Source organism: Chelonia mydas, chromosome 1 (assembly GCF_015237465.2).
Source record: "Chelonia mydas isolate rCheMyd1 chromosome 1, rCheMyd1.pri.v2, whole genome shotgun sequence".
Classification (NCBI taxonomy): domain Eukaryota; kingdom Metazoa; phylum Chordata; order Testudines; family Cheloniidae; genus Chelonia; species Chelonia mydas.
The window spans coordinates 118,184,809-118,208,318 of NC_057849.1; the positions used below are offsets into that span (position 1 = coordinate 118,184,809).

At 43.4% G+C, this 23,510-nt stretch overlaps 1 protein-coding gene across 4 annotated transcripts in view; it reads left to right on the forward strand.

Annotated features, from left to right (window-relative positions):
* The first annotated feature begins 94 nt into the window (after positions 1–94).
* Positions 95–23,510, forward strand: part of VWA3B (von Willebrand factor A domain containing 3B) — a 108,876-nt gene continuing 85,460 nt past the window's right edge. Inside the window, exons 1-7 of one of the 4 annotated variants that reach the window (XM_043537599.1) lie at positions 96–578; positions 3,782–3,868; positions 4,314–4,541; positions 6,550–6,644; positions 10,906–11,156; positions 13,147–13,306; positions 17,620–17,789. In XM_043537599.1, coding sequence (XP_043393534.1) covers positions 3,829–3,868; positions 4,314–4,541; positions 6,550–6,644; positions 10,906–11,156; positions 13,147–13,306; positions 17,620–17,789 — 944 coding nt within the window. In that variant the 5' untranslated portion in view covers positions 96–578; positions 3,782–3,828. Of the gene's footprint in view, positions 665–3,781; positions 3,869–4,313; positions 4,542–6,549; positions 6,645–10,905; positions 11,157–13,146; positions 13,307–17,619; positions 17,790–23,510 lie in introns of all 4 variants that reach the window. The other 3 variants (XM_027825804.3, XM_043537604.1, XM_043537610.1) reach the window with 3 other exon arrangements.

Genomic DNA, 23,510 nt, shown 5'->3' on the forward strand with positions numbered 1-23,510 from the left:
AATATCCTGAGACCGACACTAATACAATCAGTGATGATGACTTGTGCAGGGAGCGTGGAAGGAGGGGTGGGAAGCAAATTCAGTGTAATCTGGAACCCCAATGAAAGAAAGTTCTTCCCAGTTCGGGTGTTAAAGTCCCTGGTGCTTTTCGAACCGGCTAACCAAGAACCACTTGTCTCGCCGGCGATCCGCGAACAAAGAAATAGATGAAACGCGGTGCGTCCTGTAAATTCCCAGCGCTCGTTGGAAGTCGGCTTGAGCAAGCAAAATACATCAGGGCACCCAGCTGGCCATGTAAACAGGCCCCCAGGAGTACACCCGGCCCCACTGCACGGAGAGCGCGTTACACATAGGCACGTTCCGACTGGGTTACCCCGCCACCCGGGCAAGGGGCTGGTCGGTGGCGGGCGCGTGGCGCTAGCCCGGGGCCTGCGCCGGCATCAGCCCCGCCCCCGCTCCCCTTGGCCCCGCCTTAGCAACCCAGCTGTCTCCAGCGTCAACACTGGGGCGGCCGCGTCTTAGAACCCGCCGCGTTAGTCACAATGGGATGGAAGCGGCGGCGGAGCGGCCGCAGCCAGGTGAGGGGAGCCTGCAGGGGCCGAGCCAGCGGGGCGCCGGCAGGGGGCGCCGCTGTGGCCGGGATGGAATGTCACGTTTCCACGTGGTGAGCGGAGCGGTCGGGCCAGCGAGCCCTGAGGGGTTAAACCCACATCTCCTTCCCCCCACCCACCCTGCCTGCAGCTGGAGCCCTCTCCCTGACCCCAGGACAGGGGTGCAGCTCCCAGGGGCCCCAGCGGGTTAAATGTTTATTGTCATTATTTTCCCCACCAATACCCTAAAGCCCCAGGCCCCTGAGCGCCATTGCTGGGCAACCCTTAGAACACCCAGGTTCCCGTGGAAGGAGAGAGGTGAGGGTAGGGTAGTGTAGCCCCAGTCATGCCTGGTTTGCAATGGGAGCAGTGGTCTTGGGTGCTCAGAAAATCAAGCTATGGAACCATAAATTCCCCTACTCCCGAGGGCATGTGTTTTCCTTCCCTTCTGCATTATCATTGGCTGTATTTCATGATACACTGGTTAGTTCAGTTTTGTGGCTTTCACACTTCTGCATGGCTCTTGACTTCTAAAAATCCCCAAAGTAACTTGCTGTAGATAGGTTTCAGAGTAGCAGCCGTGTTAGTCTGTATTCGCAAAAAGAAAAGGAGTACTTGGCCCACCTTGATTATCACTTCAAAAGGTTTTCTCTCCCCCGACCCCACTCTCCTGCTGGTAATAGCTCATCTTAAGTGATCACTCTCCTTACAATGTGTATGGTAAACATCCATTTTTGCATGGTCTGTGTGTATATAAATCTCCTCACTGTATTTTCCACTGAATGCATCCGATGAAGTGAGCTGTAGCTCACGAAAGCTTATGCTCAAATAAATTTGTTAGTCTCTAAGGTGCCACAAGTACTCCTGTTCTTTTTGCTGTAGATAACTCCCCATGGCATGGGTAGGTGTCAGATCTTTGACAACCCTTTCTGTGTTCTCCCTCTCCTCATAATCCTCCGACCCAGAGGTGGGCAAACTACGGCCCGCGGGCTACATCCGGCCTGCGGGACTGTCCCGCCCGGCCCTTGAGCTCCCAGCTGGGGAGGCTAGCCTCCGGCCCCTCTCCTGCTGTCCCCCTTCCCCCGCAGCCTCAGCACGCCATGCTGCCAGTGCTCTGGGTGGCGGGACTGCGCAGTGGCGTGGCTGGCTCTGGCCGGGCGGCGCAGCTGCCCGTCCTGCTGCTCTGAGCGGCGTGGTAAGGGGGCGGGGAGCAGGTTGGATGGGGGGCGGACAGGGGGTGGTTGGATAGGATGTGGGAGTCCCGGGGGGCCTGTCAGGGAGTGGGGTGTGGATAGGGGTAGGGGCAGTCAGGGGACAGGGAGCGGGGGGTGGGGTCCGGGGGGATGGTTAGGGGCGGGGGGTCCCGGCAGGGAGAAGTCAGGGGACAAGGAGCGGTGGGGGGGTGGTTGGATGGGTTGGGGGTTCTGAGGGGGGCAGTCGGGGCAGGAAGTGGGAGGGGTCGGATAGAGGGCGGGGCCAGGCTGTTCGGGATGGAACAGCCTTTCCTACCGGCCCTCCATACAGTTTTGAAACCCCGATGTGGTCCTCGGGCCAGAAAGTTTGCTCACCCCTGCTCCAAGCCCTTCCAGTCTCTCATCCTCCCCTAACTCCTCCCTCCACATGAAACAGCCTTCTATCTTAGCTCTCTGAATACATGTTCCTTGCCAAGGTTTCACAATTTGTTGGGCTCTCATTAGTTCTATTCCAATCTTGAAATTCCCCAGGCTTTCCTGTGCTGTTCTTGTATTTATCAAATAGTCTAGTTTTCCCGGCGCAGATTAAAAACTCAAGATGCACAGTAAGTGAGGGTGCAGAAAACCTTTCTGTATTGGGCAGAGTGAAAGGATAAAGGTGAACTTTTATTGAATTTATAAAAATCTGTTTTGGTTCAGAATTTGGGCTCAGGGTTAGCTGGTTGCCTTTCCTTATATCTGAGGTTAATTTGATATTTATGTTGAAGCTGTTTCATATTCTTGTCAAGGAACCTTTTTTTTTTTCCCTTCCATAAAATTCATTTTACATACAGATGCTGTTCAGCCGGGGTGATCAGGAGTGGAATTTCTATTATAAAATGAAGGAAAATCTATAGTCAAACTATGGGAAGCTACAAAAATGAGATGGCTTCTGGGATCCACAATTCAAATGCAGAAGACTGTGCAAAATACTGCTCAGTTTAGTTGTTAACATGAAGCTGTTATGATAACGAACCTTTTAGTTTGTCTATTTCTGGTTAAAAATCACACAGACACATCGTCTTTGGTTGCCCAATAAAAGGCATTCTCTTTGAATGTTATATTGACCCTGCTACTAATGTGTAATTTTATTAAGCTAAAATAAAATTATTCTGTACATATAGTACATGTTATATACATAACATATATAATCAGGTTGCAAAGAGGACTGCTTGCCTTTTTTCTTACCAGGGCCCGTAAGAACTAAGGTTGTATCTGTGTTTAGTGTTGTTAGTGTCTTCCTAGATTATAATAGTTGATAGATTAATATACAAGAGATTAAAAATAACACTGTTGATTGTTCAAAGAGGAAAGAGGGAGGAATAGTTATTCTTTTGTTACAGATTAGTTATATTGTAATTTATCCTGTCTGCAGTAGTGCCCATGGTAAACTCCCTGATGACAGCAGTTAGGCAGGTGGCCTGCTACTGATTCATAAATATCTCTTGTTCATTCATTTTATTAAAAAAAAAAATCAAATGAAACTTAAAAATCTTGAAGCCTCAAAATTGCACACTCAACCAGTATATGCAATCCTGTAGTCCTGTTACTTTCACATGTCTGACCCGCTACCTTTTTGTTCTATTCCCTCCTGTTGTGTCTTTTCCACATTTAGGTCCTGACACTGCAGTCACACACATGCGTAATGTTATCTAATGGGACTATTTGCATGATTAAAGTTATGCATGTATTTCTAAGACTGACCTTCTAGATGGTAAATTCTTTGTGGTACAAACTGTTTTTTATTTTATACTTGTAATTGCCTAGAACAATAAGGTCTCAGTTGTGATTGGGCCTCTGAGTGGTACTATACTGAATAGTAAAAAGAAAAGGAGTACTTGTGGCACCTTAGAGACTTCTCTAAGGTGCCACAAGTACTTCTTTTCTTTTTGCGAATACAGACTAGCACGGCTGCTACTCTGTATACTGAATAGTGTTTGTTTGGTTTTAATTCTGCAGGTTTTTAAGAGGAAAACAAAGAAGGCCCCCAAATCAAGGAGTCCAGAATGATTGGAAATCTGTGTAAAAGAGTTGCCTGGAGTGACCGTGAGTATCTTAAGAAGTAGACATATTTTGCATGTATTCTTGGATGATTTACAATAGAAAGCTTCTGATGTGCATGTTATGATTGCCTATTATTTCTCCCAGTATTTGGAGTGAAGTCTCTTGTGGGTTCGAAGGGTTGCTTTCTGGCAGACTGGATGTAGCCTTCCCAACGCTTGGGTTTCAAAACAAAGAGCAATTTTTGGTAATAAACCCAATTTACTGAAGTGAATGTGCATGGAGGAGGGAGAGGGACATGATAGCTGGTAAACATATGGAATTGAAGGTGACTTTCCATAGTTAAGCACACTTTTCAGTAGAATGAGAAAAAGGTAGAGAGATAAATATAAAATATGCCTTGCAAAAGGAATGGTGAGACAAGTGATGGTGGGAGGGAATAAACAATTTTTTGGTAAGTGTAAACACTCATGTTTTTTTCTCTTTATAGAGGTTACCTTTGATATGAAACACAAAAGAGAGCAAGAAAAGTCAGATTCCGACATTGCCCACAAGGGGAAGTCAAAAGAGAAGGAAAGGAGACTGAAAAGCACTTTGTGGGACTTGGATGTACAGCCTCTCATCTCATCCTCTCAATGGCTTCAGTGTCATGGACTCAAGAGAAACAAACTGTCCCTCTCTCAGATTTTATCACAAATTGGATTTCAGCACAGGGAAGGTAAGAGGGTAGCCAATGGTAAAAGCTAAAAGTTGAGTTGGAATAGTCCAGAGCTCCATGCTCCTTTTTAGCAGCACAGTATATGGGGTGGAGCCTTTAAAATTGTTTCTTTTTTTTTGGTGCTATCTTAGAAAAGAGAAAGGGAAGTTACATTCCGCATCTTCACTTTAGTTTGGGAATATATCCCACATGGCTTCTCATCTCTCGAGGAGAGGGAGAGAGAGAGAGAGAGACTATTCTTTTTAATCTGCACCATCATGTTCCTCACTTTAATTGTGATCTCAGTCTAGCTACATTTGTGAAATAACTTTAGATACTGAATGTTCCAGAATCCATACATGCAAACCTTTCCCCTGGAGCCCGAAAATGTAACTGACACAAGAACCCTGTCCTTCGTGGACTGAAAGCACAAAGATCCTCCTGAGCTCCATGCCATAAATTATTACTGTATTGTGCTTCTAGCTGAACATTTTGGTAATTTTTAGACAGGTAATTAATATCAGATTTAAACTCGGACTGTTTTTCTTGCAAAATCAAGCTCTGCAATATCAAAGACAAATTTGTAATTCGCAGTTGTGTAGCAGTTGGAGGAGAGAGTTTGTGAGAAATAATAATTATAAACCATTTACATAATAAGGCTTTACAAAGTGCAGTAAGGCATTCCGTGACATGAAGAACTTACAGTTTAAGAAGTAGTAGTTGTAATGTATTAATAATTGTTTTATGCTGTTTAATTTAAGAATGCAGCTGGCTTGGACCCGTGGGTAATTGAGAGTCTAGCACTGCACATCCAGCTATACTGTATTCTCCTCTGCCAGGAGCCTTGCTTTCATTACTAGAAGGCTAGATAGAGGTTGCATACTCACTTCTCTCTGGATTAAGGAGGTAGATGATGCTGAGAGGAGTGAATACTTCTTATAGCACGGTTTTACCAGCAAAAAGCCGGTGGGTTAGCAGAGGAACATGCTGCATAGAATAGCTGCTCCATGGCTCTTAAATATTCCCATGCCCTATGTTTTCCTGTCAGTGGAGTCCCAGCTAAGCAGACCTACTGCCAAGAAACTTTTGTTGTCATCAAGGGAGCAGAGAACATGCTTTTCCTTCTTCAGGGTATGTCTATGCTGCAACTGAAGATGTGATTGGCAGCTTGGGTAGGCATACCTGTGCTAGCTTTAATCTAGCTAGCATGACAAAAACAGCAGCATAAATAGAGTGGCACCAGCCTCACACAGGATGTACAAGCCCCTCTAGGGACGTACTCGCATTGCTAGCACATGCTAAAGTTTCTGCTGCCGCATCTTTGTTGTTGTTTTTAGTGCACTAGTTAGATAAAAGCTAGTGCTGCAGTTATGTTACCTGTACTGCAAATTGCATACCTTCAGTTGCACTGTAGACATGCCTTCAGCTGCATTCACTTTTGCTCCTTTCCATATATGTCATGGGAGGGCATCATCCATCCACGATTTGTTTCTCTTTTGACTGACAAATATTTGCACTTGCTTTTAAGATGTAAATGGAAAATACAAAAGTTAAATTGCAGAAATCTAAAGTCCCAAGAAGTTTTCTACCAGTAACCAAGATGGTAGGTTTTTTTTTATTCCCCATTAGATATAACTAGACATGGTTCTAGGAGATGAGAATAATTTCTACAACTCAACGTAAAGAGAACCTTTTTAAAGCTCACTAACATCACATGGATAGAACAAATCCTCCCTCCCAGCTGCATGAACCTAAAGTCGGATAGTAACTTTTTTTAGGATCTATCCTGCATCATGTATCACTTGTTGGAAAAATTTCCCCTTTTATCCAAAGAACCTTACTGTCTCCTCTGTAGAGGATTATTGAAGTGGGTTTGTAGGTTGCTGTAAAAATGTTATTTGGCTGACCAAAAGAAAAGAGTTTAATGACAGTGCCATTTATCCTCTCTTCTGTTGTATATGATTTAGAAAAACAGTTCATAACGAAAATAATCCGTATAACTGGCAACCGTTTATAATCTTGAATGTAGATTATGTGTCCAGCTTGGGGAAATTTGTGGCTTCTCGGTATGCAGACGGTCTGTTTCCTCAATACTTGAAAGCACAAGACGGCAGAGTATATAATGTAAGTGCAACTGACTTGTGGTTCAACAGAGTAATAACTTTCCCCCTATTTAAAAGATAATATCAGTGTAACAAAATGTGACTGAAATGTCTCCTCTTCTAAAGAAATGCTGCAAGGAAACTGTATTTCCAAAATGGGAACTTTATCTTTTGATGATTTTATTTCTGTAGCGCCAAATGATTAATGATCTAGAAGTTGGGTTTCTTTTCTGAGGGCTAGTGATACTCCAAGCTTCATATGGGCTAGTGTAAAGCTTTCAAGAGAAGGCTGAAATTTCTAAGTAACAGATTTACCCTATAATGTAAGGGAGAAGGCTTAAAAAGGAATAGGACTAAACTGAGTTTAATAGAGTGGTTACCAGTAAAACAAATGGCGGTACTCAAATGAAGAGATATAATTTAGTACCAACAGGACACAAAGGATTTAGTATAGTCTGTGAATAGCTTGATGGAACTCTGCCCAGACTTGTGCTCTAAGGAGCATGTTAGTAGTAGCTGCTGTCTGTCCCATTATTTGAAAAGATGGATTCTGATTGAAGAGATCTCTGCATCAGCGAATAAGAAAAAAGCTTATTCATAAGAGTAAAGACTTCAAAAAACAAATAACATATCATCCGATATCCAGACTCTCTCCCCAGTTCCCAGGCATCCAGAACAGGCATCAGGTTAAACCTGGAGAAAAATACAATTTCAGGGAGTCTTATTCCATCATCTTTTCTGCAATCAGTTCAGTTTCTAACATCTAATCCTGTGTTAGCCCATCTGGCTGCTGTATGTTCCTGAGAAATGGTTTTCAGAACTACTGAGGCAAATCAGATAACATCAATAGATTGTGTAAGATCGGAACCAGACAAAGAATGACACTCTAAGGGAGAGCTGAAAGTTTCTACTTCTGATGGAATTTTATTTGGAAAACTTCTAGTCTCCAAGCCTGTATGTTCACTATTGGAGAACTTGTGGGAGATGGGGGAGTAGCATGCAAATGACTGTGCATAAATTAGCATAGAGTCAAATATAGTAAAAATCTTAAATGAATCAATCTGTAGCATAGAATCTCCATGGATAGAAATTCCATCCTTGAATAATGAGTAGGAATATACTACCGACCCCCTGACCAGAATGGTGATGGTGACTGTGAAATGCTCAGGGAATTTAGAGAGGCTACAAACACAGAAAATCCAGTAATAATGGGGGATTTCAACTGTCTCCATATTGCCCGGGTACATGTCATCTCAGGATGGGATGCAGAGATAAAATTTTTTAGACCCCATTAAAGACTGCTTCTTGGAGCAGCTAGTCTTGGAACTCATAAGGGGAGAGGCAATTCTTGATTTAGTCTTAAATAGTGCACAGGATCTGATCCAATAAATCTAGCTGAACTGCTCAGTAATAGTGACCATAATGTAATCAAATGTAACATCCTTATAGTGGGAAAAATACCAAAGAAACCCATCACAGTAGCATTTAACTTCCAAAAGGGGAACTACACAAAAATGAGGAAGCTAGTTAAATGGAGATTAAAAGGAACAGTCACAAGAGTGAAATGCCTGTAAGCCACATGGAAACTATTTAAGAACACCAAAATAGACGCTCAAACTAAATGTATACCCCAAATAAAATAAAAACAGTAAGAAAAAACAAAAAAAAAACCCAAAAAAACCAAATGCCACTATGGCTAAACAGTAGAGTAAAAAAGGTGATTAGAAACAAAAAGTCATCTTTCAAAAATTGGAAGTCAGTTCCTAGTGAGGAAAATAAAAAGGCACATAAACTCTGGTAAGCAAAGTGTAGAATTAGGCAGCCAAAAAAGAATGTGAAAAGCAGCTAGGAAAAGACTCAAAAAAATAAGAGCAAAAAAATTTTTTTAAGTACATCAGAAGCAGGAAGCCTGCCAAACAGTCAGTGAGGACACTGGACAATTGAGATGCCAAAGGAGTACACGAGGAAGGCAAGAGCATTGCACAGAAGATGAACAAATTCTTTGCATTGGACTTCACCGCATAGGATGTGCGGGAGATTCCCAAACCCAAGCCATTCTTTTTTGATGACAAATCTGAGGAAATGCCCCAGACTGAGGTGTCAATAGAGGAGGTTTTTGGATCAAATTGATAAATTTAAAGAGAAATAAGCCACCAGGACTAGATGGTATTAACCCCGAAATTCTGAAGGACCTCAAATATGAAATTGCTGAACTCCTAATGTGGTGTGTAACCTATTGCTTAAATTAGCTTCTGTACCAGATGACTGGAGGATAGCTAATGTGATGCCAGTTTTTAAAACAAGGCTCTAGAAGTGATCCTGGCAATTACAGGCTGGTAAGCCTAACTTCAGTATTAGGCAGATTGGTTGAAAATATAGTAAAGAACAGAATTATCAGACACATAGATGAACATGTTTTTTTGGGGAAGCGTCAACATGGTTTTTTAACCTGAAATTATATCTCACCAATCTGTTGTCCCTCAAAGAATTCTAATAAATATGTAGACAAGGGTGATCCAGTGGATATAGTGAACTTGGATTTTCAGAAAGCCTTTGACAAAGTCCCTCACCAAAGGCTCTTAAGCAGAGTAAGTAGTCATGGGCTAAGAGGGAAGGTCTTCTCATGGATCAGTAACTGGTTAAAAGACATCAAATAAAGGGTAGGAATAAACGGTCAGTTTTAACAATAGAAAGAGGTAAATAGTGGGGTCCACCAAGGATCTGTACTGGAACCAGCGCTGTTCAACATATTCATAAATGATCTGGACAAGGGGGGTAAACAGTTATGTGGCAAAGTTTTGCAGATGATACAAAATTACTCAAGATAGTTAAGTCCAAAGCTGACCGAGAGGAGTTACAAGGGGATCTCACAAAACTGAGTGACTGGGCAAGAAAATTGGCAGATAAAATTCAATGTGGATTCAAAGTAATGCACATTGAAAAATATAATCCCGACTATACTTACAAAATGATGGGGTCTAAATTAGCTGTTACCACCCAAGAAAGAGATCTTGGAGTCATTGTGGATAGTTCTCTCACAACATCTGCTCTTTATTTACCCCTTCACGTAACACAGGATCCAGGGTAACCCAACTAAATTAAACAGACAGCAGGTTTAAAACAAATAAAAGGAAGTACTTCTTTGCACAATGCACAGTCAACTTGTGGAACTTGTTGCCAGGGGATGTTATGAAGACCAAAAGTGTAACTGGGTTCAAAAAAGAATTAGATAAGTTCATGGAGGATAGGTCCATCAATGGCTATTAGCCAAGATGGTCAGGGATGCCCCATGGTCTGTATATCCCTAAACCTTTGACTGCCAGAAGCTGGGATTTGATGACAGGGGATGGATCACTTGCTGATTGCCCTGTTCTGTTCATTCCCTCTGAAGCATCTGGCACTGACTGTTGTCGGTAAACAAGGTACTGGGCTAGATGGACCATTGGTCGATACCGTGTGGCCGTTCTTATGTACATGAGTCAGGGTAATGCCTATAACTTTGCCTAGAACCCTGGGGTGAATGTTATAAGGTCTAGAGAAGGTCTTAGGTATATTTCTCTTTTGTTTTATAATTATTTTTCTTTCCGGGGGTAGGCCTTGGCTTTGCTTAATTTACTGATGGGGCTGGGGCTTATGGGAAGTTAGGTTTTGTTTTTAATTTGCATTTGTGCCTAACATTTGTACCAAATACCTAAATACAAATATTTAGGCCCAATAGATACTGAATGTTGGGCATCCTGAACAGAAATACAAAGAAACATTTTTAATTTCCTTTCAGCTGCTGCTTAAGGACAAGATTGAGATTATACTGCCCCAGGAAAGAACCGTACATCCCCTTATTGCCTGCACAGCATTTTAAGAGCAAGTCACAATCTTGTCCTAACTTAATAACTAGTTTCCAAGTGCCCCCAATTTATCCATCCATCTGCTCTGCAGTCCTTTCCCACCCCCAACACCCCCATTTCTTTTAAGTCGCTTACATTGCTCTGATCTTGTCACAAGCAAGTCATGCAAACTAGTTGGCACTGCCCTATGCTTGTTTAAATATTGCGGAATGCAATTAGGATAAAGTGCAGTGGCTTTTCCATTATATGTGAGAGACTCCGAGGCATTTGTCAAGTATTTGCTGCTGAAATAGTGGAAGAAAAATGGGTTGTTTCCATTGCTACCTTGGCTGGCATATCTGGCACACGGATCAGTCATTGCAGCTTTTCTGGACTTGGGACTGCTTTGAGTTATTTGTTTCGATCTTCATTTTCATTCTCTCTTGTATTTAAATAAAGCTGACAGCCAAAAAAGAGCTAATTCTTCATTTTGTGGACTGTCTAACTGGAGCTATTGAGCTGTACAAGCAGAGAATGGAATGGGTAACCAGTGAAAGTCGGCAGATATTTGGAGTGATTCTGGAATCGTGCATCACCATTGTTCTGGACTTTGGCACGGTGTGTAGAACTGAATTTGACCTGTGCCGTGATGCGCTTTCTATGGTCCTCTCACAGCAAGTGGCCCAGCTTGCCAAGTTTAACCTCATTCGGTAAGGGAAATGGTGTTTATTTTCTACTTTTTGTTAATGAGATGAAGAGAAGTACTGTAGAGTATAGATCTGTATTCTGATGATATGCTTACTGCAGTAGCAATGGTCATTTTTATTATTTGTATTATGGTAGTGCCTAAAGGCTCCCACCAAGTTCAGTGCCTCATTATGTTAGGCACCGTACGTCCGTACTGTTCCTACCACAAAACAATACAGATTGGGAGAAAGGAAGTATTGCTAGCTGCATTTTACAGGTGGGCCTCTCATTTTACAGAGAAATAAACTGATTTCCGCAGTGTCACACAGTAAATCACACAGTAGCAGAGGTGGGAAATGAAACCAGATGTCTCGAGTCCCAGTCCAGTGTCTTAACAAAGAGGCTGTATTCCTTTCCGAATATAAGTAAATTAATTCATACTCAGTGACAAATAGGCCCAGGTTTTCAAATTCATGTGCATGTGGAAACCTTTATTTATCCAAGCATATAGATGTTCGCACACATAAATCAGGATTTACATTTACGTAAGGATGGGAGTTTGTGTGCATGCAAGTCATGTGTACGCAAAGGTTTGTGAGCAATTTAATGCATACTGTTTTGAAAACTGGCTTCAGAAAGTCTACTAAAAATTAGAATGTGACTCCTAAAGTCATTTTGCCCATGATTTATGCCACAGATCTGATTCTAGTGCCCTGAAGTGCTTAATTCCCAACCTCCCAATACACTTGAGGTTTGAAGATCAGAAGTGAGCTTACATGACCTTTGAAAAACACACACAACACTTTTTTAAAGGTTTCAGAGTAGCAGCCGTGTTAGTCTGTATTCGCAAAAAGAAAAGGAGTACTTGTGGCACCTTAGAGACTAACAAATTTATTTGAGCATAAGCTTTCGTGAGCTACATCCGATGAAGTGAGCTGTAGCTCACGAAAGCTTATGCTCAAATAAATTTGTTAGTCTCTAAGGTGCCACAAGTACTCCTTTTCTTTTTACTTTTTTAAAGGTGATCTGCAAAGTTATATCAAAATTGAGGCACAATAAAGTTAAGTATTTGCTGAATTTATCAGGCTGTGGTGGGGAATTTAGCACAAAAATACATTTTATCTTTTTTTAAAATTTCTGTGACAGTACAGTACTACTCTCCCAGATTTGCTAGAAATTCTCCAGAATGATGCTTTCTGGAATGTCACAGAGACTAGAGCCACCTGTGTTTTCTTTCTTTTCTTCTTTCTTTGTATACATGCACATGTGCACATGCTTTGCACTTCTGTAATGCCTTCAAGACAAAAACTTCAAAGCTTTTAAAATACTGATGAACTCCACATCCCAACTTTCTGGTTTGGTAGGGAGGTAAGTATTAATCCTATTTTACAGATGACACAGTGGCTAAAAATCACTCATTAGTCACAAAGATGACATAGCAAGTCAGGGGTAAAGGGAGAAATAAAACCTAGGTTTTATGACACTCAGTCATGTGCTTTAAGTACTAGACCATTCTGTCCCCCCAGTTTTTAGAGAACGTGGTCATTTGTTTTCGCTTGGCAACAGTGCTAAAATTATTTATTTCTTACTCTTGGAATATTTCTGTTCCCTCCCCACCACATCCCACCAGCCTGTATAGTCAGCTACTTCTAAGATAGGTCTTTTATATTGCTTCTTGCATGTTTAAGGGCAAATATGCTCTAGAAATTGTTCTTAAAGCAGCTATATTGCTTTAGTTATCTTAATTCTGTTTTGGAAACAACTGCCTTAGAAACTAATTTTCAAACTTGTGGTGCCTTATGAGGGTTTTATTTTACCTCTTTATCTTATTGCTAGTCTGGTTTTAGAAATGTGTATTTCAACTACTGTCCTATTAATGGAATACTACAACCTCAAGAGTTGGTGGTTTATTATTGTTAAAGGTCTAATACAGTAGAAATATTTTGAGCTCTGCTGTAGTGTGTTGCCAGTGGCTCCTCATTACTCGTGAATAATCACTGATATTATTTTCAGCACTGCACGAGATCTTGTGAAGTGGCAACAGAAAGCCGTTCCTGTGTCTGAATATTCTGTAGAGTCTGCTGTTAAGTGGCTCTGGAAGTTGGACCATATGCCAGCCATCAGCCACACCTGCTCCACTGAGGCTCTGTTGGAAGCCATACGTGATGAGACAGTAAGTTTATACATCTCTTCTGAAGTCTCCAGTAAACCCAAGAATATCCAGTGGGAGAATTGGATTGCAAGTTTTATCCTAATGAACTGTGGAGGGCTAAAGAGAGAACTTGTGGCTATCTAGAAGGTATTTCTTTCCAGTAGAGTTACAGCCCATATTTACCAGAACCATATGTAAATGTATCAGGTTCTGAAAGCAGAAGCTTGTTTTTGTTTTTCCGTGGCGCATGAAAGGTAAATGTGTTCTGAAGTCATGATGGGTAAGATAAATATTTTCCCTCCAGTGTCTTCACCAGATATACTTTTCAAAATAATTTTTAATGAAAATGTTAATATTAAATATTACTCTAGAAAAGGACATAATTTTTATTCTGTATTGCTGACTGAAATATGCAAGAAAATAAAAAAATATATGTGAAAACTGTTTTAACTTAGCTCTAGCTGACTCCAGGAATTCTTTAAAGTCTCCCATGACATCCAAATTGTAGCCTCACCAAGTGATTGAGCAACTCTCTTACAGTAGGAGTGCCCAAAGCATACCAAATATTTTTGCAGTTAAATTCTGTTTATTTTTAATAGGGCCATATTACTTTACTCATTAAAGGAAAGGCAAGGATATAAAAATATATACCATAATTTTAGCCAGCCACTCCATTCCTGTGGCAGAAAAGACACATTGGGCCAAAGTTATTGCTGGAGAAAATTGGTACAACTCATTTAAAGCTAAATTCAATAGTAAATTTGGCCCTCTGTGTTTGGACTGAGTTATCCATTTACACAGGAGATGTGCAGAGGGCCAGTGCAAGGTTCCACTTAATCCTTTCTTTGAGAAGTTATTTTAAGTGGGTTGTGAGGTGGTGCTTTGGACTCGTGGTTCTCTACCCAGGGTGGATGTCACCCTGGATGAGTCTTGACTCCTGTGTAATTTGATATTAAAATTAAACTGGGTGAGGAGTTAATTTGTCCAAGGGTGACATTTTCTTATGTGTGATTTTTTAGCAATGTGACAGTCACTGCTTTCTGGGGAAAACATTACCAATTTGCAGTATGGTCTGACTGAAAAAAATCAGGCTTATCAGACCTTGTAGGTCTGGGTCTGAAGAAAATGTTAAACAATCCAGCCAACTGGTAGAGAGCCTCACACATAAGCCATATTATTATTTTTGAAGACACTGGTGGGATAGTGCACCATCCAGGAGAGTCCTTCTGGCTGTTGGCCATCATGGAACAGAGTTTAATTACAACCATTACCTTATCAATGAAAATTCATTTAGTGTGTGTTCAGGGACGTGTAGTGTAGCGTAAGCTGGTGGAGTCTCCACGTGGCTCCAGGCAAAAGCCACACCTTCATTGTAGAGTCATAAAGTGACTCACTCCTGGAGGCTGGCTTTGTTAATAAAAAAAAATAATTCCACATTAAACTTACAGTAGCTAAACTGTTTCCCCAGACTTGGCTGCTCCTGTGGTTTCTTTGCTTAGCCTAAACCTTCATCAGGGCCGGATTAACCTTTTGTGGGCCCAGCACCAAACATATTTGTGGGCCCTCATGGCGGGGTTGGTCCCCAGAGTAGGGCTGCCAACTTTCTAATGGCACAAAACTGAACACCCCTACCCTGCCCCTTCCCGGAGGCCCTGCCCCCTCTCGCTCATCCCCCCCTCCGTCATTCACTCTCCCCCACCCTTATTCACTTTCACCGGGCTGGAGCAGGGGTTGGAGTGCGGGAGGGGGGTGAGGGCTCTGGGGTGGGGGTGTTGGCTCCGGGTGGGGCCAGAAATGAGGGGTTCAACATGTGGGAGAGGGTTCCGGGCTGGGGGTGTGGGCTCTGGGATGGGGCCAGGGATGAGGGGTTTGGGGTGCAGGAGGGGGCTCACGGCTGGAGCAGGGGGTTGGGGTGTGTGTGTGCGGGGGTGAGGAGTGTGGGCTCTGGGAGGGAGTATCGGTGCGGGAGAGGGCTCTGGGCTGGGGCAGGAGGTTCAGGGTGCGGGAGGGGGTGTGGGGTTCCTGCGGCGCTTAATGCGGCTCCCGGGAAGCAGCTGCCAGGTCCCTGTGGCCACTAGACGCATGAGCGCCCAGCGAGGCTCCGTGTGCTGACTCATGCCTGCTGGTGCCGCCCTTGCAGCTCCCAATGGTCACAGTTCCCGGCCAATGGGAGCTGCAGAGCCAGCACTGGGGCGGGGGCAGTGTGTGGAGCCTCCCTGGCTGCCCATGCGTCTAGGGGCTGCAGGGACCTGGTGGTCGCTTCTGGGAACCATGTGCAGATTGGGCAGGCAGGGAGCCCCAGACTTTGAATGCGCCGGTTGGCAGTGCCTACTGGAGTCGCCAGGGTACCTTTTTGACTGGGCATTCTCGTCGAAAACTGGATGCCTGGCAACCCTACCCCAGAGCGAGGCAGGGGCCAGGGGCAAGAGCATAGCTGGGTGGGGTGGGCGTGTTGGTCCCCGAGCGAGGCAGAGGTCGGAGGCAAGGGCACAGTGGGGTGAGGTGAAGGGTTGGTCCCTGGACTGAGGCAGGGGCCGGGGCAAGCACACCAGGGCGGAGGGGAGGGGCGGGAGTGGACAGGATCCCCCCTTGGGTGGCACGGAGCCGGTACCTACCTCTCTCCGCTAGAGCTGGGTCCTTGGGAGCCAGGTCTCTTTCTCTCCGGCTGAGCTGCAGCTCCTCCAGGCAGCAGCAGCTGCTTTTCCTGCCCTCCTGATGTGGAGGCTGATTGCAGTTACTCCTGCAACCAGACTGCTGACCAGACACTGCCAGGTCTGCTTTTCGACTGGACTTTCCGGTCAAAAACCGAACAGCAGGCAACAGGGGCCCCATAACTTTTAAAAGTGGGAGGGCATAGCCTTTTTTCCTGACTTAAGAGCGAGTGATGGGGAGGAGGGGGCGGAGAGGACTGAGTGGCAGGCTGGGCCTGGCGGAAGAGGCTGAGTGGGGCAGGGCCGTGGGGCAGAGCGCAGGTGGGACTAAGGTGGGAGGGGCGGAGTGCAGGCAAGGCCATGGGGTGGGGGGGGCATGGTCCAGGCACCAGTGTCCCCCCCCCCTCCTGATTTCCAGGTTGTTTCCAGCGCTCCTGCTTGGCAACCATAATTGGCACCTTCTGCATGTGGGCCCGGAGCAATGGCGCCATTGTAAACCTGGTACGTCCTTCATCTCAGGCTTAGTTACTCCCTAACGCTCCTTTCCTCAGGACCTACCTGTCTCAAATCCTAGGTCACTCTCCCAGAGAGCTATTCCTCCCTCCCTTACACTCAGGGTGGAATCTAATGAATCACACCTACCCCAATGGGTCAGCAGTATTTAATCTGCAGTTCCCAACACCTACTAACTGCGTGGGGTAGCTGGAGAATCCTGCCTCCTCTGTGCATGCAGTAAAAGTTGGAGTAAAAATGCCCATGTGTTAGTCTATTAGCTCATCTGGGATTCAGGGCACTGAGATGAAGACCCGTTAAGATTGTGTCTATATTTTGAGCTGTGGCTGTAATTCCTAGTTCAAAGAGACAGACCTGTGCTAACTCTGATTGAGCTAGCGTGCTAAAAGTAGTGTAACGGTGGCAGTGCAACTGGTGGGACAGGCTTGCCACCCAAGTTCAAATAGCGGTCCAAGATGCTAGATATCTGCTCAGGGTGGGTAGCCTCCCATTGCTTTGCTGCTGAGACTACACTCTATTTTTAGTATGCTAGCTCAACCAGAGCTAGCACAGGTATGTCTCCTTGAACTGGGAATTACAGCCCCCCACTCAAAGTGTACCCATACGCAGTAGAAGGCAAAAATTGAAATACTCACTGGGTCTAATGGAGGACTGAATCTGCTTTACTGTAAGACTGTACCTCACAGCAGCATGAAGGCACGGACGTGGTTCCTTAATACCTTCTCAGGCTCAACCAGTTTTATCTTCTCTTATTTTCCTTAGTGGGTGCTCCAGAGCTCCCTACTGTGTACATGGAGAGTGGCTTCTTTCAAAAGTGATCATTTACCAATACTTACAGTGCCTAAGGTACTGCAGTTATTGCCATATTCTGTCTCAGATACTAGGCTGTGATAGCTGTGGGACTGATTCTCTTATCACTTCAACCAGTTTTATGCTAGTGTAACTCCACGGACTCCAGTGGAATTACCTCTGATTTACATCAGTATAAGTGAGAAGGAGAACCCAGCCTCTATTAGCCTTGTGACCCTTGTAATGAGTCAACTCTACTGGTTTTTCTTTCCTCATGTCAGCACAGTGCATTGCTAGGGTAAATCCAAAGCAGCTATATGCAAAATAAGTCTTCCTATTGTTGTTTTCTGTTTAATAACATGCATAATATATCTACCATAGGTTGAAGCTGTTTATTACTTTACTGTGGGTGATTTTCCAAAGGACATGAAGCAGTTACTCTTGCAGAAGGTTTCTAACAGCCCATACCCAATCCACACAGTATCTTTTAATGCAAAGGAGGAGGAAACCATTCTTTTCCTAAAGGAGATGAGCCAACTGACCTCTGGAAGGTATGGGGAATACTACTAGTACTACTACCTGATTTCAGTACTTTTGAAGGACTGTACAGATAGAAACATGTGAATCCTTGCAACATGCCTGGGAGAGAAGTGAGTATTCCCATTTTACTGATGGTAAACCTGAGACAGAGAGGTTAAGTAATTTTCTCAAGATCACAGAGGAAATCGTTGTAAGAGCTGGGGTTAAAACTCAGGAGTTCCTGTGCTCAGACCAAACCTCCCTCCACACCCGTGCTCACAGTCTCTCTTTAAGTCAGCTCACTATCTAAATGAGAAAAAATCTGTCAGCTCCTCCTATTCTTGGCTCTGCAGAAAAAAAAACAGTAGGGAAAAGAGATGGATACAAAAATATGCTGAAACAGATGATTGATTGATTATACTGTCTTGCAGTAACACCTGTGGGAAACAATAGGGAATTCAGAACCCTGTTGTATTAGGTATTGTACAAACGCGTAGTAAAAAGACAGCCTCTGTCCCAGATAATTCACAGTTAAAGTTGTGACAAGACACAGCAGGTGGATGAAACAATGAAATGGGTGGAGTGGGGTTGGAGGAAGAGGTAACCATAAAGCAAACATCTTACTAACTTAATTACAATTCATAGCTTTATGCAGAGGCTGCAATGGTCATAGTTAGCAGTTGTGCTAGAGATGTGTCGAAAAATTAATACGGCAAAATACAAAATGTCCAATAAGTTCTTGGAACGTACCAGTGACAATTTCTTGTTTCACAAGGTGGAGGAAGTAACCAGGAGGACAGCCATTGTAAACTTGATTAGCAATCAATTCCTCCCTTTTAGTTGGAATCTGAAGGTTAAAGGCAATTTGGGTGAAAGCGATCATGAAATGATTGATTTCATGATTCTAAGGAAAGGAAGGAGTGAGAGCAGCAGAATAAGGACAATAGACTTTTTTTAAAAAGCAGACTTTAACAAACTCTGGGAATTGGTAGGTAAGGTCCTATGGGAAGAAAAACTAAGGGAAAAAACCATTCAGGAGAGCTCACAGCAATGCTTAAATTACAGGAGAAAAGTTGTGTGTCCCTGAATGTCAAGTGGCTTGCTTTCATTTAAACAGCAGTGAGAAGTAAGGGGGCTGTAAGACAGAAGTGAGGTAGCCCCTAAAAGTAGTAAGGGGTCCCATTCTCCCAAGCTACCCTGTAATTCAAGCCTTGGCTGGCAGTTTCTCAAAGAGACAATATTAAATGTGCAACAGCAAACTATCCTCTTGCGAAAGAAAGATAGGAAAAATAGTAAGATGCCAAAATCGCTCCCTGAGGAGCTTTTGAATAACCTGAAAATCAAAAAGGAATCCTCAAAAAATGGAAAGGTGGACAAATAGCTAAGGATGAGTACAAAATAATAGCACAGGCATGTAGGGACAAAATCAGAAAGGCTAAAGCGCAAAATGAGCAGAACATTGGCCAGTTGTAATAACATGTTTGTGTCCCATACTGAAAATGTCCAAACCACGAGGTTATACAATATTTGCCTTCTCCAGCCTTTGCAACCTTGGCTTGACCGTGTCCCCATTGCCTCATCTGTAATGTATTATTTTGGATTTCTTCATCCAAGGTGAACCCACATGCTGTACATCACAACTACATAAATAGGTACCATGCCTCTTGGAACAACATGAGGTATCCGGGGCTTTCCAGACTCTCCCACCCTTCCTTACCAGTATCTGAGGATGAGTGACATGTTCCTTTAAGATGTAACCTGCCAGGGTAGGTTCCAACAAACCTACGAACTGGATTCTATACACTGTTAATGCTTTACTTAGTCCTGTCGCCACTGGTACTGCTAGTACTATAGGAAGGATCCATGTGCACTTTTTCTCAGCATAATAGATCCTTGAATAGCACCTTATTTGTTATCAACCCAGGCACTTCCCCACCTTGAATTTCCTTTAGTCCTACCTGTAGCTCCTTTGTGAGAAAGCTGCCATACCACAAACAGGTAATCACCTTTGATACATTAGGATGGTTCATGATTTTTTGCATTTCATTGATTGCTGCTTCCACTTCCCTAAACAACTGTCCTGTTATTCTAGCATCCTGAAACTCTTTAAATTCTCCCCTATATCCTCATTCTATTGTTTATTTAACTTTTTAACAGACTTTGTAATTGAGCTCATTTTCTGATTTTTTTCCCACAATACTCTGATATGCATATGATTCCATGCTGATGTTCCCAATGCCTCAACTCCTTGTACTATTCCTGTATCTCTTTTATCTCTTTCCCTCCTCAGGCCACCAAATTTCCTCCAATTCCACCCCATCCATTGATTGTCTGAAATTTTGCACTATGTTTATTACCCTTTGCATATAGAAGCACGCAGATTTTTCATGACAGAGCTGCTGTGGGAATGTAAAATTGTTTAAATTCAATACTACAGGTATCATTTGGTACTGTACATTATTATACATAATCTGATATTCACAATTTATCATTAGTCCATTGTCAGGTCCTGCTTTCATTTCTGGGCCTGGTTCATCTTGCTTCAATTCTGGAATAGGAAGCATTGTTTCACCAGTATGTTCCGAAGCAGTGGTGGTTCTCTCCCCATTCTTAGTCACATTCAGAGAGAACGTCAAAGCCTCAGTCACTTTCCTGGCCTGGTAGGTGGACTCATGGGCAGTAGTTCGTTGGATGATCTGCTAGAGTAACTGAAATATTTCCCGCATGTGTTAACTGCATGTTATAACTGGTTAGGTTAGCCATTACCATCCCATTTAAACACATGGCACCCTTTGGGTCCCCCAGTCCAAGTCCCTGCTCCTGAGAGTTGCTTGTGCTGCAGGATCTTCCACCTTGGCTGCAGTTCTGTCTGTACCAGAGCTTTGTAGCCTTTCCTTCATGATTACCTGGAAACCATAAGGCTAGGGTGGCTTTCTCCCCCTTGTGCACTGTCACCACCTTGTTCCTCTGCTCTATCACGAATACTACAGACCCCAATGCAGTGCATAATATACCTCCCATCGTGATCAACACCTGAAAGAGAAAGAAATTATTGTCGCTTCCTCTTTTTATATCAATAGATTCCTTCTGTTCTTCCCTCTGTATGGTTTCAGCTGCATAGCATACAACCATTGTTTCACCACCCCTTTTCATCCTTTTCCCTGACCAGGTATATGGATGGACTAGCCTTGTCCATTACATAGCAGGGACTCTCCCAACTGGCTTTTGGAAAGGGCCTTTTATTTGAGACATACTGCACAAGGAACTGATCTCCCACTTCATATGCCTTGCCAGAGACTTGGTCGTCAATTATCGTTTCATTTTTTTGTTGGGCCTCTCCCAGGCTTCTTGCCACCATCTTGTGTACCTCTTGTATGTGCCATACCAATTCCTTAACGTACTGCTCTGTTATACTGTATTATGTCCATCCCTGGGGTAATGAATATCTCATCTCCCTTCTAGTTGTAGTCTCAAAAGGAGTAACCTTCATAGCCTTCGCCATGCTTTTCCTTATGACCTTTAAAACAAGGTGTAGTTTAACATCCCAGTCTTTCCCTGAGCCGCTTACCACCTCTTCAGCATTGTTTTTATCAGTCTAGTTGGCTCGTTCCACAGTTCCAGGCTCTGTGGGTGGCATGGTATATGGAATTTCTGATCACGTTGTAGTATCTCACAAACCTTCCTAGTCACCTTTCCCGTGAATGCTGGGCCATTATCACTGTCCATAGCCTTAGGAAGACCCCACCTAGAGAATACCTGCTCTGTTAGCACCTGAGCTGTGGTGATGGCTGTACAGTGTTGAGTCAGAATAGCTTCTGTACACCTAGTAGAAGCATCTACAGTTATTCCCTCTAGCAGTTGTAGATGATTCTCCTGTATAGTCCACCTGTATTCTTTCCAATAGGCCTGTCAGAACTTAGAGCTTTAACAGTCTCCTCCTTTTCCTCCCCACCGGGTTACTTCTGGCACAGGTTAGACATGCTGCCACATACTCCTCTATATCTTTTCCCGCTGTGGGCCTCCATCGCACAGTAAACACTCGCTCTTTAGTGCTAAGTTAATTTAAATGTCCACCTGCTGTGCGTCTATTCTCATGAACTCCTCACTTAATCCAACCGGGACCTCCCCTGAATTTCGAGCCACAAGTAGTCCATCCCTGTGGTTTTAGTTTCCATTCATATAATACACCAGTTCCCCCACCTAATGATTTTAAGGTGTCTTGTATTTCCTCATTTTCCTTTTGTAGAGCCTGTAGATCAAAATCTTTTTTCTGTCTCTGTTTCATGGCTCTAGTTGTCACTGCCTCTACCACAGTAGTGGCTGTCTCTCCTGGCCATATAACTCCACTTTTGAGTGCTTCCTTTACTGCCCTATCTGCTTCATCATTCCATCTTTTAATTTTTCCACTCTTGGCTTGTGCCTTACCCTTCATTACCCAGACCTCCATCAATCCCTTGTCTTGTGTCACCTGATCCAACCACTTTCACAAGCCTACATGCTTAATGCTCCTGCCATCACTCTTCTTCCACTCATTTTTTTTGCTCTCAAATGGAAGAAAAGCAGTAAGTGCATTACACACAGAACTCAAATCAGAGCATATAAATTCCCTGGACACCAGCACTCCCCATCTTCAGGCCTGTTATAACCTGAACCAGTGCAGCAACATCAGCATATTGTGCTGAGGGAGTTTGTCTTGAAAAGAGGTCATGTTGGTCCTCTCCTGCATAAATCAAAGCTAAACCAGTAACTGGCTTTCCTGCCACATAGTAGGAGGATGTAAATGGGGAGTAATCCCCAATGTCATCAGGACCCAAAGCAGCAGCAGTCTTTGCTAGAAAAATCCCAGTCAGATTGTTTCCTGTTTCAGGGCTTGGCATACATTCATCACACTCCCCTGTGATTGTAAGCCTTTCTTTGAAGGGGGGTGGGGGCTGGATTATGCAGTTGGACTTCCTCTGTGCTGTCCCCCAAGAGGTGGGGACATTCTAGTGCTGGACTTTCCTATCCTTAATCTTTCCTTTTGCTAAAAATACTAGAGGGGCATTAACTGAACACACACTAACCTTGCTTCCACCCATAATATAACAAAATTTCTGGAGAGGCCAACAATAATTCATAGCCAATATGGATTTTTCAAGAATAAATTTTACCAAATCAACCTAATTTCCTTCTTTGATAGGGTTACTGGCCTAGTGGATATGGGGGAAGCAGTAGACATGATATATCTTGATTTTAGGAAGGCTTTTGACTCAGTTCCACCTGGCATTCTCATAAGCAACTAGGGAAATGTGTTCTGATGAAATTACTATAAAGTGGGTGAAAAACTGGTTGGAAGACCAGACTCAAAGAGTAGCTATCAGTGGTTGGCTGTCAAACTGGGAGGAAATATCTAGAGGGGTGCCAAAGGGGTCTGTCATGAGTCCGGTACTATTCAATATTTTAATTAGTGATTTGGATAATGGAGAGGAGAGTATGCTTACAAATTTTTTGGAAGACACCAAGCTGGAAGGGGTTTTTAGCACCTTGGAAGACAGGATTAGAATTCAAAACGACCTTGATAAAGTGGAGAAATGGTCTGAAATCAACAAGATAAAATCCATTAAAGACAAAGGCAAAGTACTGCACTTAAAAAGGAAAAATCAAATGCGGAACTACAAAATGGGGAATAATTGGCTAGGTAGTAGTACTGCAGAAAAGGATCTGGGGATTATAGTGGATCACAAATTGCATATGAGCCAACAATATGATGCAGT